The 16,822-nt window shown below is 41.2% G+C and overlaps 1 protein-coding gene across 2 annotated transcripts in view; it reads left to right on the forward strand.

Moving 5' to 3' along the window:
* Positions 1–16,822, forward strand: part of Btbd9 (BTB domain containing 9) — a 342,942-nt gene that overhangs the window by 52,065 nt on the left and 274,055 nt on the right. For both annotated transcript variants that reach the window (XM_051187069.1, XM_051187068.1), the window contains exon 6: positions 1,088–1,207. In XM_051187069.1, coding sequence (XP_051043026.1) covers positions 1,088–1,207 — 120 coding nt within the window. The remainder of the gene's footprint in view (positions 1–1,087; positions 1,208–16,822) is intronic.

Genomic DNA, 16,822 nt, shown 5'->3' on the forward strand with positions numbered 1-16,822 from the left:
TCTATGTTACATTCACAGAGGACTTCGCTTTACCATGTTCTTTTCTCACAATATTGCTAACATTTGAAGTAAAGGTGAAAAATTCAAAAATCTCAAGCCAAAAAGATTCTGATGTGTTGTAAAATTATATCCCACATTACTGATAACCCAGAGAAGTTCAATAAAAGGTTATAACCAGTTTGAGACTGAGCAATAAAATGAATGGGAGTTGAGGGTACAGCAGAAAATGGGGGCCTGACACAAAATAAGCTGACCTTTTCTGGCCACAACTGTGGGCTGCAGGCTGACATTTATGGTCACCTAAATCTTCCAAGATTGTTCCTGTTGATATTACAGTCCAAGTAATAACTGCATCTCAAATTTAAATTTGGCTCTTGACAAGGAGATACAGATTTTTCCAGTGTGGGACCAGCATGTAATGGTCCTGGGCAGCTGACTAGGGAAGGATGATGGGCTATTTTCATTACAGCCAGGTTATTAGCTGGCAAGGTTTAAGTTACATCCAAAAGAAACAGGCATTATCTTTTTCTCCCATGTTGTTTATTTTTCCAGCAAGCTGCTTTAAGTGTGGTGTAGGGGACTGAGAGGTGTCTGGAGATAAGCAGGCTTCTGTGGGGAACTGTTCCTCCATTCCATGTGGCCTTCCCTGCTGAGAAGGGAGGGAGTGTAGAGCACCTAGGCCATGGCTGGAGGAAGCGCTCTGGCCTGCTTCTCTGTCCTTGTACCTTCTCTGTCCTAACCTCCTGTTTTCTGTCTCTCCTTTCCTCCCTCTTGGCTTTATTAATCTGCTAATGTGGCTTGGCCAAGGCATCCTGGCAATGCAAAGAAAAAGGAGCTTCTGTCTCATTTTGCTCTTAAGTAATTCATCATTTGATTAAGGCAGAAAGACAAGTTGAGAGGAAATGTCAATATGTGGGGTAAATGCTACTGTAGAGTGTTTTATACAGCTTTTATTGCTACCTGAATTTGATAAATGTGATTTTGAAACAGGAAATGTAATTAGTGAATTCTGTAGTTTGGTACCTTTTAATATTTTACTTTGGTTTTTTATTGTCGATGTACTATATTTTTTCTTTTTACTTCATAGGTCCTATTCCTATTTTATCGAAGTGTCCATGGATGAACTTGATTGGATCAGAGTGATAGATCATTCACATTACCTGTGTCGGTCTTGGCAAAAACTGTATTTTCCAGCTCGCGTCTGCAGGTAAGTACTCATTGTTACTAAATTGTTCCTCTCTGTAGCTTTGGAGTCTGTCCTGGGACTCTCTGGGTAGACCAGGCTGGCCTGAAACTCACAGCAATCCGCCTGCCTCTGCTTCCTGTCCAGCACTGATTTTTATCTTCCTTTATGGACATTTGGTGTTTGAGAAGGAGGTTGCCCACCACAAACCCAAACAAACAAAAATAGCCCAAAACCAACCAAAAAAAAAAATATATAACCCAACAAAACAAAATAAAAACCTATATGGTATATGGATAGTTATATACCTAGTATGTGGATGCACTGTGGAATTGTCTAGCATGTTCTGTGCTGTGTTTTCCTGTGGAAATGTGAAGACTGAAATGCTCTTTGCACTCACTGTTGTCCTCACAGAGAAGGCAGCTGTGGTTAGACAGTGGTGTTTTCTTAACATCCAGGGAAGATCCTTCTGAAGACTCCCTGGCAGTGTCCAGAGCCAGGAGGAGAGTTTTGGATGATAGTATGTATGCGTGTAGAGTATACTCAGAGCATTCGTCCATATGAGGGGATGGGAGGTAGGGTTTGACCGAACAGGTGTTTTAAGTGGGGTGCAAAGCCAGCTTAGCTAGCAGGCTTCATGCTTGTACCCTTTTTTCTCCGTACCAGCTGATTCTGTTGTTTGGCAGCCCCCAGAAGACTGTTTGAGAGAGAATCGAAACATTACTGTTCTAATAGCTTACGTTCTTCTTTAGGTAAAACCACTATCTGAACTTTCTGTAGTTCTGCAAAACATATAAGTTCATGAAATTGGGAGTTGGAAAAGGGTGGTTGAAGTTCCCTGAAAATTATACGGACTTGTTCATTTTTCCACTGATGATGATCTTTGGGGCAAGAAGTTAAAGCTAGAACATGGTGGGCTCATGTAGGTGTGGAGAGAAGGGAAGGGAAGGGACGGGAAGGGACAAGAAATGGTTGGAAAACAGGGAGAATGTGGAGCGAGGCCCTCTCACCATTGTCTTACCTGCTTCCCCTCATCAGATGTCATCTGCTTTAGCTTGTAGGTGTGACTGACATAGGCAGGTGAGAATGTCCTTGGCTCAGTGTCCTGGTCAGGAGTCACCTCTGTGAACTCCTGGTTTACTCAGTGCAAGAATCCCACAAAAGCCCTTCTACCACACGGACTCTTCTGTTGTGGGTGTAACTGGGCACAGTATTGCTACCCAGGGACTCTCTTCTATGAAAATGAAGAAAAATCAATCTCATTTCCCCAAAGAGGCACTAAAATGTTTCAGTTCTTTTACCTAGAGGAATTTTGGATGGATTAAAGTAAGAAGGACCATAAATTGAGTTAAGATTCCCTATCTCAGAGCTGCCAACAGATAACTTGGAGAAGAGAGACCTGTTGGGGAGGAGGAGGAGCTGAAGTCTTCATTGACTCAGGTTGTAATGGTTGAAGCAGATTAAAAACAAGCAGCATGTCAGTCTAAGCATTTGACATGGAAGGAAGGACAACACATCTGTATGTAGTTTGAAGCAATAGGAACATGGCTGTAAGAACAAGTCGTCATGATTCCAGCTGTGAGAGTCATTGTGTTTCTCCCTGTCCCCCACAGTTCCAGCTGGAAGGATGGTGATCTGCCTCCAGTTAGACTCTAGGTTTTAGAAAATGTACTTTCCCATGAGCATTTGTACTTTTCTTCCTTCCCTCCCTCCCCCTCTCTTTCTTTCTCTTCTATATGTATTTGACCTTGCCAGGGTCACTTTTTATTTGTGCTGCCAGCTTTTGTTTTGGTACATGTATTAATTACTTTCAGTTGTTGTGGCAAAACACATGAGTAAAGCAACTTGTAGAGAGTTTATTGGGGCTACAGTTTCAGAGGGCGAGTCTATAACTGCTGTGGTGAGAGCTTGCAGCCAACAGGCATGATGCTAGAGCAGTAGCTGAGAGTTTGTTTACACCACTTCTCAGCACATGCATATGCACACACACATATACATACACCACATAGTACCCACCCTTACCACAAACACACACACACACACACACACACACACACACACACACACACACCCCTCCCACCCACTCATACTCAGCCCCACATCCCCTGCATGGATGGCTTGGGCTTTTGAAAGCCCAAAGTCCAGCCCCAGTTAGAAGCTTCCTCCAACAAGGCCACACCTCTCAATCTTCCCCAAACGGTTCTACCAACTGAAGACCAAATGTTCAAATATCTGGGCCTATGGAGCTGTTCTCATTCATGCTGCCACAGTTCATTAGCTCCAAACTACAAATCTGAGCAAAGGTGCTGTTAGGGATGGTGATAGCAAGAAAAGAGAGGAATCTCAGGGTCCATATTAGTAAGAAATTATAACCATTCTAGTATATCTATTACATTTCTCATAAATTCTGTTTCTTGGGTTAGGTTTTTGTTCTGACAGTATTTTAAAATGAACCTAAACGTTAGACTTGTTGACAATCCGGGGATGCACAGTCATTTATTGGCTGCGTAAACAATGCTCTAAATGAACTAGCTGCAGGTACTTCACTCAGCAAAGAAAGACTTCCTCAGTTTGTAAGGGTTTAGTCTTCATTGTTAGCTAATTTTGTGTATTTGTGTGTCGCCTTGGTTCTTTAGCATCTTTTGTGTTTCTTTTGTTTTTGTCTCTGAGAGTGAAATTACAAGCTCTTAGAGGCATGGAGTCTGGGTTCTAAATCTTTGTGCTTTTAAGTAGTATTTAGACTGTGACAGCTACTCCTTACATAGTACAGTTTCATAGTGACTGATGGTGAGAACATAAATCAACGTTGGTATGTATTGCATTCATTAAGAGGGTACGAGTGGTGGCCTGAGATGACACATAGCTCTATATTTTCAGGAGTTTATTTTCTTTAGAAAACTGAATTTTGAGGTTCATAATGAAGGGTTTGAATGCTTTGTGTGGGTGGCAGCTTTGATCTGGTACATTGACAAAGGTGATACTTTATTAAACTGAGGCGTGGGTGATGACCTACACCTCTTCCTGAGACCGGACAAAAGCCAGTGATCATTTGTGGTCTGAAACTGAGCTGTGCTGTAGATGGAACTCACACCAATCACAGCTTCATAGTCAGATACTCCCCCTATGGAAATCCAGTAGGAACAGCACTCTTCATGAACTTGGCCTTGACAGTCAGGTGGCAAATACTGAGCATGATATCTGGGTGAAAGCAGACTCAGAAATAGGTTTATTTTATTTTGTCCACTCTTTGAGAATCTGAACTGTTTGATCATCAGAGAAGGTTCTGTCTTTGGCACTGTGACTTTTATTAAGACCACTGTGCCTTTCCTAAGCAGCCAAGCCTTCTGAGTATTCCCCTCTACTGTCAGGTCATATATGGCAGTCCCAGACCTGCCATAAACAGTGTACCAGTAACTAATAGTTTTCTCATTTTTTGAATGTTTATAGTAGCTTCATATATTTTGATTATATATATCATTAAGTCTGCCATTCCAATACTTTGTGCAGTATAATCCAGGCAGCATTCAATTTTGCTTAGTAGTAGATTGTGTCTACTGGCAGTAAGATAGCACCAGGCTTTAAACCCCAGTGATTATTTCAACCTTGAATGATGGATGGAGGGAAATGATTGACTCTTTCTGGACCCTTGCCAAGAATGTTTGTGTTTGAAGTGGGGGCTGTTCTGTGTGGCCAAAAGCTTAGACTAACACTCTCTCCCCATCCTTAACCCTTAGCTGGAGGTGAAGAAAAGTGAGTTGCAGTTTATGTGCAATCTTCATCCTCAGAGCAAACCATACTATGTCACTTCTAAGAACTTTGCATTGATATAGACATATGTACACGTGTGTGTGTGTGTGTGTGTGTGTGTGTGTGTGTGTGTGTGTGTGTGGGTGGGTGGTTTTTTTTTCTCTTGTGTGCTATGTGATTTGATATTAGGCTTCAATGTTACATTGATGCTGTTTTGCCAAATAGAATGTTACATTGTTTTTTAAAAAAGGTAGTCAAGTTAGTGGTTTTAAATTATTTCTAGTTTTATATCTTGTTTAGAAAGGTGTTCCTCAATGCAATGCCAAAGAATGCTGTGTGTTTTTCTGATTCTTTAAAAACTCCTTATAATTCAATACTCAATCCTGGCAGACAGGAGAGTAGTGGTTTGGTTAGGACAGTTTACTTAGGATTGTTCATTTAACCATGATTGCTTACCGTCCTGCTGAGACTGGCCTTGTTTCTCAGGTGCTGGATTCCAGCATATACTTGACGCTTTCACGGTGATTTCCTTTGATTCTTGTTGACTGTTTGAATTACTGTTGTTTCCCTTCCTATTTTCTTAGAGTGAGAAATTATACTGTGCCAAGCATGTCACAGAAAAAGGAAAGGGTGTTGCAGAACCTCTGCCAGTCTGTCTTGTAGCCTCAGGGGTTACATTAGAGGCCTTCAGTGATGATAAACATCTCACGAGAGGGGCTCTGTTTTCACTCAGAACAGGGATTTAGGTATGCTTTACTAGCTCAGGAAAAAAAAAAATTCTCTCTCTTTGTTCATCCATCTCTTACTCATTCAGAAAATAAGCACCTACTTTGTGCTATGCATTGCACTTGATCCTGAGGTTGTAACTCAGATGGATGTCAAGGTTTCTGCATTTGTCAGCTGGGGGAGGCATATGCACAAATTTATAAGTACATGTTGTCAAGATGGCACTATGATAACAAGGATCAATGGAAGCAGGCATGCATTTTTAAGTACTGTTGCCAGGGCGGTGGTGCTGTAAGCTGAGCTATAGGAAATGACATTATCTGGGTTTTTCTTGGACCATCTAGCCTTTCTTTGGTATATGGTGAATGGTACTCATGTCGTTGGTCTTCTTTGGGAAGCCTCATTAGATGTGTACTAAAACTGTACCATTTTTTTTGGCATGGGGCACTTGAATCTCTTTTATTGCTACCATACATTTTGGTTCCTCTCATCCCTGCTGTCATTAGCTGCAGCATTTCCCCCCACTCGTTCTCATTAGATTATAGTATCTACGCAGGGCTGTGGATCTAGGAGAGAGAACAAATGACAAAAGAAGCCCTTCTGTTTTGTGGAGACAGTCAGTGTGTGGGTGTGTTTGTGTGTGTGTGTGTGTATGTGTGTGTGTGTCATTGTCCACCTCCCCCCCACTCCCTAACTGGGCACAGATAACATTTATTTGCTTTTAAAGGCAGGCACTGGCACAATTGAGCAGTTCACCCGGAGGCTTTAGATTCCTAGGCAGTTATGCTGAGCCTTTACTCTCCTCATGGGATCAGAGAACTCAACCATTTGAGAAATGGTCTATTTAAGCTGTAGAAGAAGTGGGCAGGTCTCCACTTTAAAGTAAGTAGCTGTTTTAGCAAACCCTGAGTTTGAATTGTTCTTCTCCCTGTAACTTTGATATCATAATTGAAACTAGCACAGGATAACCTACAGAGAGAGGAACGTTTCTAAGCATGCTAAGCAAAACGTAGCCACATGGTGTCACTAAATTATAACAATTTTACTTAGAGCAGAAGAGAATTTGAAATGATTTTTAAAATAAAACTGTATTTAAATATAAATTGTTCTGAAGTCTGTGATTTGTGAAATAACATGTGAAACTATTTGTCCTGTTTGAGTCTCCTACTGATGGGCAAGAATTAATTATGCCCAGAGTCCGTGGACGTCCACTGTGTGCCAACAAGCTCAGGAGTCGTCAGCTGCACAGTGCAGAGGACATGTGGCTTCCACAGCACAGTTGTTCTAGCTTCTTATAAATAAGGTGTTCAGGCCTTCTTTGGGAACTTTGAAATAAAAAAAGAGTAACTGGATGTATATACGAGGAGTCAGAAAAACAGGAGGGATGAGGAGGCTGGAAAGGGAGCAGCCTGATGATTATCAAGCACTTGTTGTGGACCAGGCACATTTTATTCCCCTGTGTGATTGTCATAGCAGCCTTGTTGCTGTACAGATGAAGAACCCAGGCATTGGGAAGCTGAGGGTCTGACTGTGTGTCACACGCTGCCTTTGCTGGGTTGGAGGGAGGTGGAGAAGCGGCTGTCACTGCCTGTGCAGCATGATGGAGACACCTTAACACACTAGTCCTTGGGTTCAACATCCAGAATACACAGCAAACCAGATCAAGCCTGGCAAAACAAAGGAACAGCCCTGCTCTAGAGTTGGAGGACACAGTAGCCAGAAGCCTTTGCTGCTCTTTGGGGGTCACTCTCCCACTGAGTGATATCTCTCCCCTACCCCAGTTTCCAGCAATACTCGAGGAGGCTCACTGCTTCTGAAGGCTGTTCTGCTTCAGCCGGTCACAGCCACCGAGTGGACAAGCTCACATTTGCTAATGATGATGAGCAATTGAAGTTTTCTTTTTAAAATGCTCCAAAGAGCATCTGGAAGTCCTTGTTTTAGGCATGCTTTGTCAGTTTGTCAATAGAGCTTTAAATCTGTCTGCCCCTTGGCTCCTCCTAAGATCATTTCAGGCTTTGTTAACATAGAGTGAACCCCACCGGTGTTCTTACTTCCTGGTTTGTTTTGCTGCAGCTGTATTTAGAAACAAACAACATATATTATGAAATCTCTTTCCACAAGATCCCTTCACATCTTGAGTTCTCTCTTTTTTTTTAAGTTGAGAAATTATTATGTTCACCTAGAATCCTGTTATGAGGGTAAGGGGTGGGGGTGGGGAAGCCCACAACAAAACCAAATAGCAGCAACAACAACAACAATAACAAAAAACCAAAAACCAAAACAAAACAAAAAAACCCCACTGCTTTATTTTCAATAAGACCTTTGAGAAATGGCTGTTTATGCATGTTGTTCAGCTGAATCCAGGCCTTTTGTTTTATGTTGTTGGTTTAAAGAATAATATTTGAGCTTTTGTGTATAGTGGGGGGTTGGAACATGAGAAAATAGATCAGAGTTGTCCTTTTCCTTCGCATTTTGTTTTGTAATTTTAGAGTGTGTTAACAAGCTCATTGCATGAAGAGGATGCTAATGGCACTAATAACCTGTTATTATCACAAATACCAGTTGCTGGTTTTCATTATGGAAGGGCAAGAACCTCATTTTACTCTGTTAGCGGTTGCTTCCCAAGCAGTTAGGTCCAAGCAGAGGTTGGTACCTCCCTGATCAGTCTTCACACATCCTTTTTCATGATTCACCCCTATCAATATGTATTTACTTTATTGCTAAAGGATTTATCTGTTCAGACGTTCACCTGACACCATGTGTGGGCGGTACCCACATCAGATGGCAAGATGCAGTTGTTTCAGGAGACTCACGATGTAATGGAGATGATAGTCTACTAAAGATCGATAAAGTTGTGCTGAAGAGATGCCCCAGTGGGTAAAGGTGCTTGCTGCCAAGACTGATGACCTGAGTTTGATCCCCAAGTCCCACATTGTAGAAGGAGAGAAACAGTTCCTGCAAGAGTTCCTCTGACCTCCACACAGGCACCATGACATGCATTTAGGGGCCCAATAAATTAGTAAATATAAAAATTAATAAAGTAAAATATGAAAGGTATAAGATCATAGTGATGGAGGATGCTCCTGCGGGGAAGATTTGACCTGTGTCTTAGAAGACAAAGCGTTCACATGAGGAAAGGAAAGAGGGAGGACGTTCTGTGTATTCAGGATGTTGAAAGGCAGGCTCTGCCTGGTACTCAGTTCTCCAGGGTCATCTGAGCTTGAGGATAACAGTGGGCTCAGAGGACATATGTGAATGGCACCTTTTCGTGTTGTCTTGTATAACTCTGTAGATACCTAGAATCTATTTGGTTTTATTTAAAGTTATGCTTTTTAATTCTTCCATATAACTGAAATTTTCCCTATGAAGAACTCTAAACTGGGTGAATTTTTTAGAGACTAGTAAAAATTTCTGAAAACTGAAGAAAGTCTCTTTTGGAGCCAAGATTTGACCTGATATACACAGTTTTTTTGGTTTATTTATTTATTTAGGAAAACGTTTCCGTTCATAAACACATCATTGTGGTATGTGCTCTGTGTGGGAATGTGAACATGAATGTTCATACAAGAGACTTCTTTTAGAAATTGTTCTCCTAGAATTTATTATTAATCACACTCAGGAAATCCCAAACCAGCAAGCAGACAGTGAAATACTAGGCATGGGACACTTTCTGTTCAGTAGAAGACAGAGGAGGAGTGAAGGCAAGCTGCCCAGAGCACTGGATTCTTGAAGGTTAGCCAGGGACCTCTAACATGGGAGACAGCAGAGATGGAGGAGTTGGGAGCTAGAACACACCAATTAATGGAGTTTGTAGGGAGGAGTTTCCAGGGCCACAAGCCCAGCATCTGGGTGGATAAGAAAGTGGCCTCAATGGTAAAAGCCTTGTTGATATAAGTGTGGGAAGACAGGGAAGCTGGAGCAATAACCAAGCCTAGGACGAAAACTTTGGATACAGCTCCAGTGTGCATGGCAGTCACCTCCTGTCCTGCTTGCTTTGGATACAGTAATCCAGAGGGGATGTTGGTGGTCAGTAATTCTCTCAGTGGAGAGCTGGGCCTGTGTTCATTCAAATGTCACCTACTCTGCCTACCAGTGATTGCTCTGACCTTTAATATTTATAGCTTGAGGGTACCCAGAATTACATAATGTACCCTGTGCACTTACCTGCTTATTTTGTGTTCCTGGGCCTGGCTTTACATTCCTTTGGGAAGTACTTATCAGATGTTTGATTCTCCTTAACCCTCTTAACATCCTTCACTGCAGCTGCCTGAATAATATTAGATTTTTTCTGGAAAACTCTCTTAACATTGCTGTTCCCCTCCTCATTGTTAGAAAGAGCTGCTAGGAAACAAGATTTTAAATATTCCATTTCATAGAAATACATTTAAAGAGAACTAAGCATGCCAGTCCCATAGTTAATAAAATGATCAGGGCTTTCTTGGTGATGATTATAAATGGTACCAGTTCCCCATATCAGGGTGCTCTGTGTGGGTACAAGGTTAGTGCAGGGGACAGCAGACCAGCAGTAAAACCAGATTGCTTGTTGGCTGCCAGAAATTCTGGGCAGAGTGCCAGGTGTGGTTCACCTTCTAGAAATTCATCTCCCACTATGAAAATAGAGGGCTTGATCCCTTAAGGAATGGTGGCAGCAGGAACATGGAGACTTCTTCAGCCCAAGTGCTGTAGAGGACAATGGGGACCTGGGCAGGGGACTTGGTGTCTGACCTCATTCATGAACTGCAGGATTTTCCTTAGTAGCTTTCCTTCATTATGCTTCAAATTATAGTTTCATAAGTTAATAATTGTTCTTCCAAATAATGTGGGTCATATGTACACATGGTATGTTCTGCCTGATGGGAAGCTATAGGTTTAATTTCGGATAGTCATAGAAATTCTTTGCACATTATAAAGCTATTAGGACGTAACAGCTGTTTTAGTTCATTTCACCCTGCAAGAGAAATGTGATGCAGACTAAAATGATCAGTAATTATGTATTTTGAAAGCTAAACCTCTAGTTATAGAAAGAGCTCATTTACACATTAGATGCTGATAAAAAAAAAATACAGTATGTTGTGAGTTTCAAAGTTAGTGTTATCTCCTGCCTAAGACTATGAAAGCAAATCTGTGCCAAGAAACATTTTTCCTCCTTTGAAATCCTCTTTGCATTGCCCATTGTAACTGTGGAGTTTCAAATCAATAGTAAGGAAAAGCTGCTTGATATTTTTCTAAAGGAAAGAAAATGAGAGGGACTGTTTGAGGGAGTAGGACTTAGGGGGTTTATTTTGTGTCTGTTGATCAGTGCCTACCATCTGCCTTGCAGTTAATGTTGTAGAAGCATGTGTGCAGCTCCTGGTTCTGAACAGATGATGTGCATGGTTTGTTGAGATAGATGTGTGTGTGTGTGTGTGTGTGTGTGTGTGTGTGTGTGTGTGTGTACGTACAGTGCTTAAAATCACACTTGAAGTGTAAAACAGATAATGAGGCTCCATTTTGGGCTAATTTGCATATTCAGCTCTTATCTAAAACAAAAGACTACAATGACACTGATTTTCTTTTCTACTTTAGATCAGCACTAACCAGCTGTCAACAAATATTTTGATTAAACACTTTTCTTTATTGGAGGACTTTGGGGCGTGTTCTTTGTGTAAACATATTTTCTTTGATTTCAAGGGACAAATTTTCAGTATGATTCATGGATCTATCACACCATAAGCTGTCAAACAAAGCATTTTTCTGTTAACTTCCATTTTACCACTGATTTCTCTAGGGCAGAAGCAATATTTCAACTCGTGATATTTGGTTGCAATAAAGGTAGTACATGTATAAGCCTACTTTAAGGAAACTAAAAAACTTAAGGCATGATTCATAAACCTGATGATTCCACAAGATTTAAAAAAAAAAAAGAGTTATCATTGGGCAGTGGTGGTGCACACCTCTGATCTTAGCACTTGGGAGGCAGAGGCAGGTGGAACTCTGAGTTAGAGGCTAGCCTGATCCATAGAGTAAGTTCTAAGCCAGCTAGAGCTACATGGAGAAACCTGTTTAGAAATACAAACAAAAAGACAAAGAGTTATTTCTGTAATAAATTTAAAATGACTATAGAAATTTTACTTCTCTTTTGACACATATCAGAATATATAGTGTATATTGTCTTTTTTTCCTACGTATAGTCATAACATAAGTTTGTCATTTATAAAAATGGTATTTAGTGGCCAAAAAAATCGTCAGAAAACTGTTCAAACATCCCCAGCTATCAGGGAGAATGCAAATTGAAACTGCTTTGAGATTCCATCTCATTTCAATTAGAATTGTTTCATCAAGACAATGAATGAGGATGTAGGGCAAGAGGAATCCTCATACTGCTAGTGGGAGTCTAGAAGTCCTTTAGAAAACAAAACATACTCTCCTATGCTCCAGCTCAAATACTCGTGGATAGGCACCTAGAAGACTCAAAGTTAGCATAGCATAGAGGCACTCATACATCCATGCTTATTGTTACATTATGATATAACAGCTAAGAAACGGAACCAGCCTAGATGCCAGTCCAACCAATAGATGAGTGGATAAGAAAATGTGGGACATAATGCAGTAGAATTTGATTTGCCCATAAAGAATGAAGTCAGGTCATTTGCAGAAACATGTTACTGGGAATTCTGTTAAACAAAATAAGCTTGAGTCAGAAAAAAAAATACTGTGTTTATGTATGTGGGTAGGACATTAAAGTAGAAAGGACCATGAGTAAAAGGAGGAGGAAGAGAAGGTTCTGGAGTGCCTGTAACATATGAAAGCACAAAGGCAGAGTGTTTGTGGGGAACAAATGGGACAGAGTGGAGCAGAGAGGGGTGGGGAGAGGAGTAAAAACAAGGTGTAATAACACACAAGACGGGAGTAGATGAAGAAGAGACCTGCTAGCTTGTACGATAACTGAAAGCTTTTAAAAAGAAAAATGGTGTATAGCTAGTATATACTATTTGAAACCTTGCCACTATCTTGTTGTCATTGTGACTGTCCTTCTATTACTACATAAACATCTGATTTATCTCTTTTATCAGTAGCAGAGTATATTAACTGTATTGCTGTTAACATTTACCTGTTGATGAACCTTTAAGATGTTTCCAGGTTTATAGCAACAGGACAGTAAGACTTATAAATTATTTGCTTATCTGTAAGGAAGCAGTGTCAAAGGGTTATGATCATATTAAAGGTCCTGCCCACAAACACTGTGGTGTAGTATCTTCCTGGCAGTGTATAGTAGCATCTCTTTTTCCATATCTGTTTCAACAGGAGGTATTACTATTTTTATTAATTTAATAAAAATGATAAGCAAGTCATGGTTTCCTGTTGGGCATGGTGGCCGATACCTGTAGCCTCAGCACTCAGGATGGTTCTTGGGCTACCAAGTCAGTTCTACATCAGTCTGGGCTACAGAGCAACTGTTACCCATTTGTTTTATTGTACAGGTTATTTATAAAATTAAGCTGCCATCTGTTGATTGGTGTTATGATTAGGGTGTGGTGACCCAGTGTTTTGAAGGTTTTGTCCCCAGCTATGCTCAGAGTTTAGGGTCCTGGAAGGTAATTCTATCATGAGGACTTTTATAATGTGTGATGGAAAGAACTGGGACCAGCTGGAGGAAGTAGGTGCCTGGGGCGAGCTCTGGAAAGGTCTGTCCTGTTTGTGGTAGTTCACTTCTCCCTCTGCTTCCTACTACCATGCTTCCTGCTTCCACCAATACATTCACATCGTTTCTGCTGTGACATATTGCCCTCACCCCCACCACATACCATAGGTCCAGAAACTATAGATGTAGTCGATCATGGGCTGAAATGACTGAAATCATGAGTCAAAGACAACTTTGCTGCTTTATGTCAACTATCTCAAGTACTGTATTACAGTAGAAAAGCTAATTAGTACAACATGAGCACATTGTCACAGAGAAGGGAAGAGCAAATATGACATGAGCACACATTTTTATATAAAAGAAATCTGAGTTGGTCTGGAAAGATGGGTTGAGTTTTGGGCAAATGATTTTAAGCTCTCTCCCCCCCACCCCACCCAGGACCCTTTATAGGACAGTAGCTCTGAACTAAGGTGCGTTTGCCTCTCAGTGTGTGTTTGGCAGTGTCTGGGGATCTTTTTGAAGGGGGAAAGGTATTGCTAAATTGTGGTAATGAGAAGCAGGGTTAAAAGGCAGCCGGTAGAGCTTTAGACAGCCCCACTATAGCCCCCAATACCATCAGTGCCAAGGCCAAGCAAGAACTCATTTAGGGGAGTGTCTGCTAATCGGTGTTTAGTGTCTTCATTTAAAATGAGGAGAAAGAGGAACAGTGAAAGCTGTTTTAAATAAAAGATGGTGTCAGGTGATGACTGCCTGAATACAGAGAAGAAATAGTTGAGTCAAAGAGAAGACCTCATGGGTTAGAACCTAGGGCACTAGAATTGCAACATTGCTGACAGACAGCACACTTGAGCTACTTGCAGAATTAATATTTAGGGAAAACGCTGGTATTCTATGCAGTTGCACCTCCTTTGCTTTTATATAGTGAGCTCCTTATTTCATTCTTATTTATTAATTCATCCTAGAATTATATTGAATTTTGGAGTTAAAAATCTCTTAACTAGTATCAAATATGTGATATTGTTTCCTCTTTCTGAACCATTACTTTCTCAGTTAAATTCCTGAAATTCTATTTGCTTAGCCAATCACACTAAATGTTTGAATTCCCAAAATAAAGTCAAAGTATACTCTCCTTATTCATCTAAGAAATAATTATGGAGTTCCTGCTATGTGACAGGCCCTGGGCAAGTTGCTAGAGCTACAGGGAGCATTAGTTACACAACCCTGGCCCTTGTGGCCCTTAGTAGGAGAGTTTGTGACAGTTACAAGGAATATTTGTAAGCTGTGACAGATGGAAAGAAGGAAAGCACAATTGGACCTCAAGATATAGCAGGAATACTGTTTAAACTGGGAAGTCTGGGAGGTCTTTACAAGAAGAGATGCTTTAATAGAGACCTGAGTGACATCAGGAGTTAGACCAAGATAAAATGGGAAGGCATCTAAACAGACACAGATGGAAGAGCCCTGAAGATCAAGGGCCTGGCCTGTTTTAAGAAATGAAATTGTGTGGCTGGAGAGTGGCAGGTAGAAGGTAGAGGCACATAATGATAAGGTTGTCACAAACTGAAGTTGTCTATTGAAAGTACAGGCATTGGAGAAGGTGTTAAACGGCTTTATGAGACATTGTCACCTCTGAGGGCAGGGATTGAGGTGGGTGGGTGTGGAGACTGGGAGAGCAGGTGAAAGGTGCTCTTTTGGTAACTGAGTGGTTGGAGATCACTGTGTGAAGATGGTGGCAGTGACATTAGAAATGAGTGGACTGGAGACGCTCTGCTGTCTGTGAGTCTTCTAAGGAGTACTGTTAAATACAGAAGTGTGGAGCTGAAGAATGATGCCTGGAAATAGAAATCCGAAACCATGGGGACCAGTTAGAAGCACAAGGGAGATGTAGCAGAGTGCTGAAGAAAAGAGGAGCTAGACCAGAGTGTGAGGTGGATAAAGTGGCCGAGTCAGAAGAGACTTGTCAAAGGAAATGAAAGAAGGGTAGCTAGTCAGGGGAGACTGTGAAGGAAGGCATGGTTCCCAGGGGGAGGGGCAGTTTGGTGATGTCCGGTGTTGCTGAGAAGTCACATAGGAAAGAAACAGTGCCAGGTATTGCCAGCAGTGTGTTGTTGACCAGGACAAACAACAGGACAGTGGGACACTAGTGGCAGAAGCCAGATATAGTGGGTTAGAGAAGAAAATGTGTACCATTATACTATTAAACATGACTATGTCCATTCAGCCAGCAGTCATTGGCCTTATAGTGTGTTCAAAGATAACCCATATGAGGGTGCATTCTGCAGTATTGTTTATAGCACCAATAACACAAAACTACTGAAATACCCACCAATAAGAAAGCCGTTAAAGTAGTTCTATAGTATACAGCCAGGTATGTGAGGGTCCAGCTCGTAGGAGGCAGAGGCAAGAGTTTGAGGCTAGCCTGGGCTAAAGGGCAAGACCCAGCCTAAATGGATACTTGTAACCCTATACATTCCTAGAGAGTTGCACAGAACACATATTATAGATAGTATTACTTATACTTCTTTTGTTAGTAACCATATATATTATATATAACATGTACATATAATACATATTATATGTATATATAAAATGTTCATATGGAATTACATGAACAAAATGATATGGATACATATCAAACTTCAATATTGATAACTTTAGGAACTTTGATGATGAGCTAAGAAAAAGGAGAACTTAGTAGTAGAATTTTACCTGTCTTTTGTTATGCTTACTATATCATTTGTGTGTATGTGTGTGTGTTTACTTGCACTTGCATATGCATGCTGTCTTAGTGTTCTATTGCTGTGAAAAGATACCATGATCACGATCACACAATTCTTATAAAGGAACGCATTTAATTGTGGCTGGCTTACAGTTCAGAGGTTTAGTCTGTCATCATCATGGTGGAAGCATGGCCACATGCAGGCAGACGTGGTGCTGGAGAAGGAGCTGAGAGTCTACATCTGGATCTGCAGACAGCAGGAAGAGAGGGAGCCTAGGCTGGCTTGGAGCATTTGAAATCTCAAGGTCCATCCCCAGTGACACACTGTCTCCAACAAGGCATCCTAATCCCCATCAAGTAGCACCACACCCTAATGACCAAGCTTTCAAATCTTCTGTTCTATATGGGGCTGTTCCTATTCAAACAGCCAGGCATGCTGTCCTGGAGATTGAAGCCAGCGTATTGTGCATGCTTGAGCTGCAGCTCTAACTCTCATTATTTTTAATTTAAAAGGGGTTGAATTTTAAAATGTTCTGAGAGGTGAGGTGATGGAAAAAGAAAAGTCAATAACTTTTTGAAAAACTGTACTGTGAAGGTGAATACAAGAATGCAGCCTGGAAGGTGGGCATGTGTGCCCATGGTATTGATGATCACAGGGTCAGGGAAAGGATCCAGGAAGCTGAGGCCGAAGTAGGAAAGACAGCTAGTGGAGTAAGATCTGCTTCCATTTTGTGAAATGGACACAGAGAATGAGGGTAAATACAGTTCTAAATGGTGCAGGCCAGGGATCTGGTTTCCAGTGGTGTCCTCCAGACTTGGGGACAAC

This window comes from Phodopus roborovskii, unplaced genomic scaffold (assembly GCF_943737965.1).
Source record: "Phodopus roborovskii unplaced genomic scaffold, PHOROB, whole genome shotgun sequence".
Classification (NCBI taxonomy): domain Eukaryota; kingdom Metazoa; phylum Chordata; class Mammalia; order Rodentia; family Cricetidae; genus Phodopus; species Phodopus roborovskii.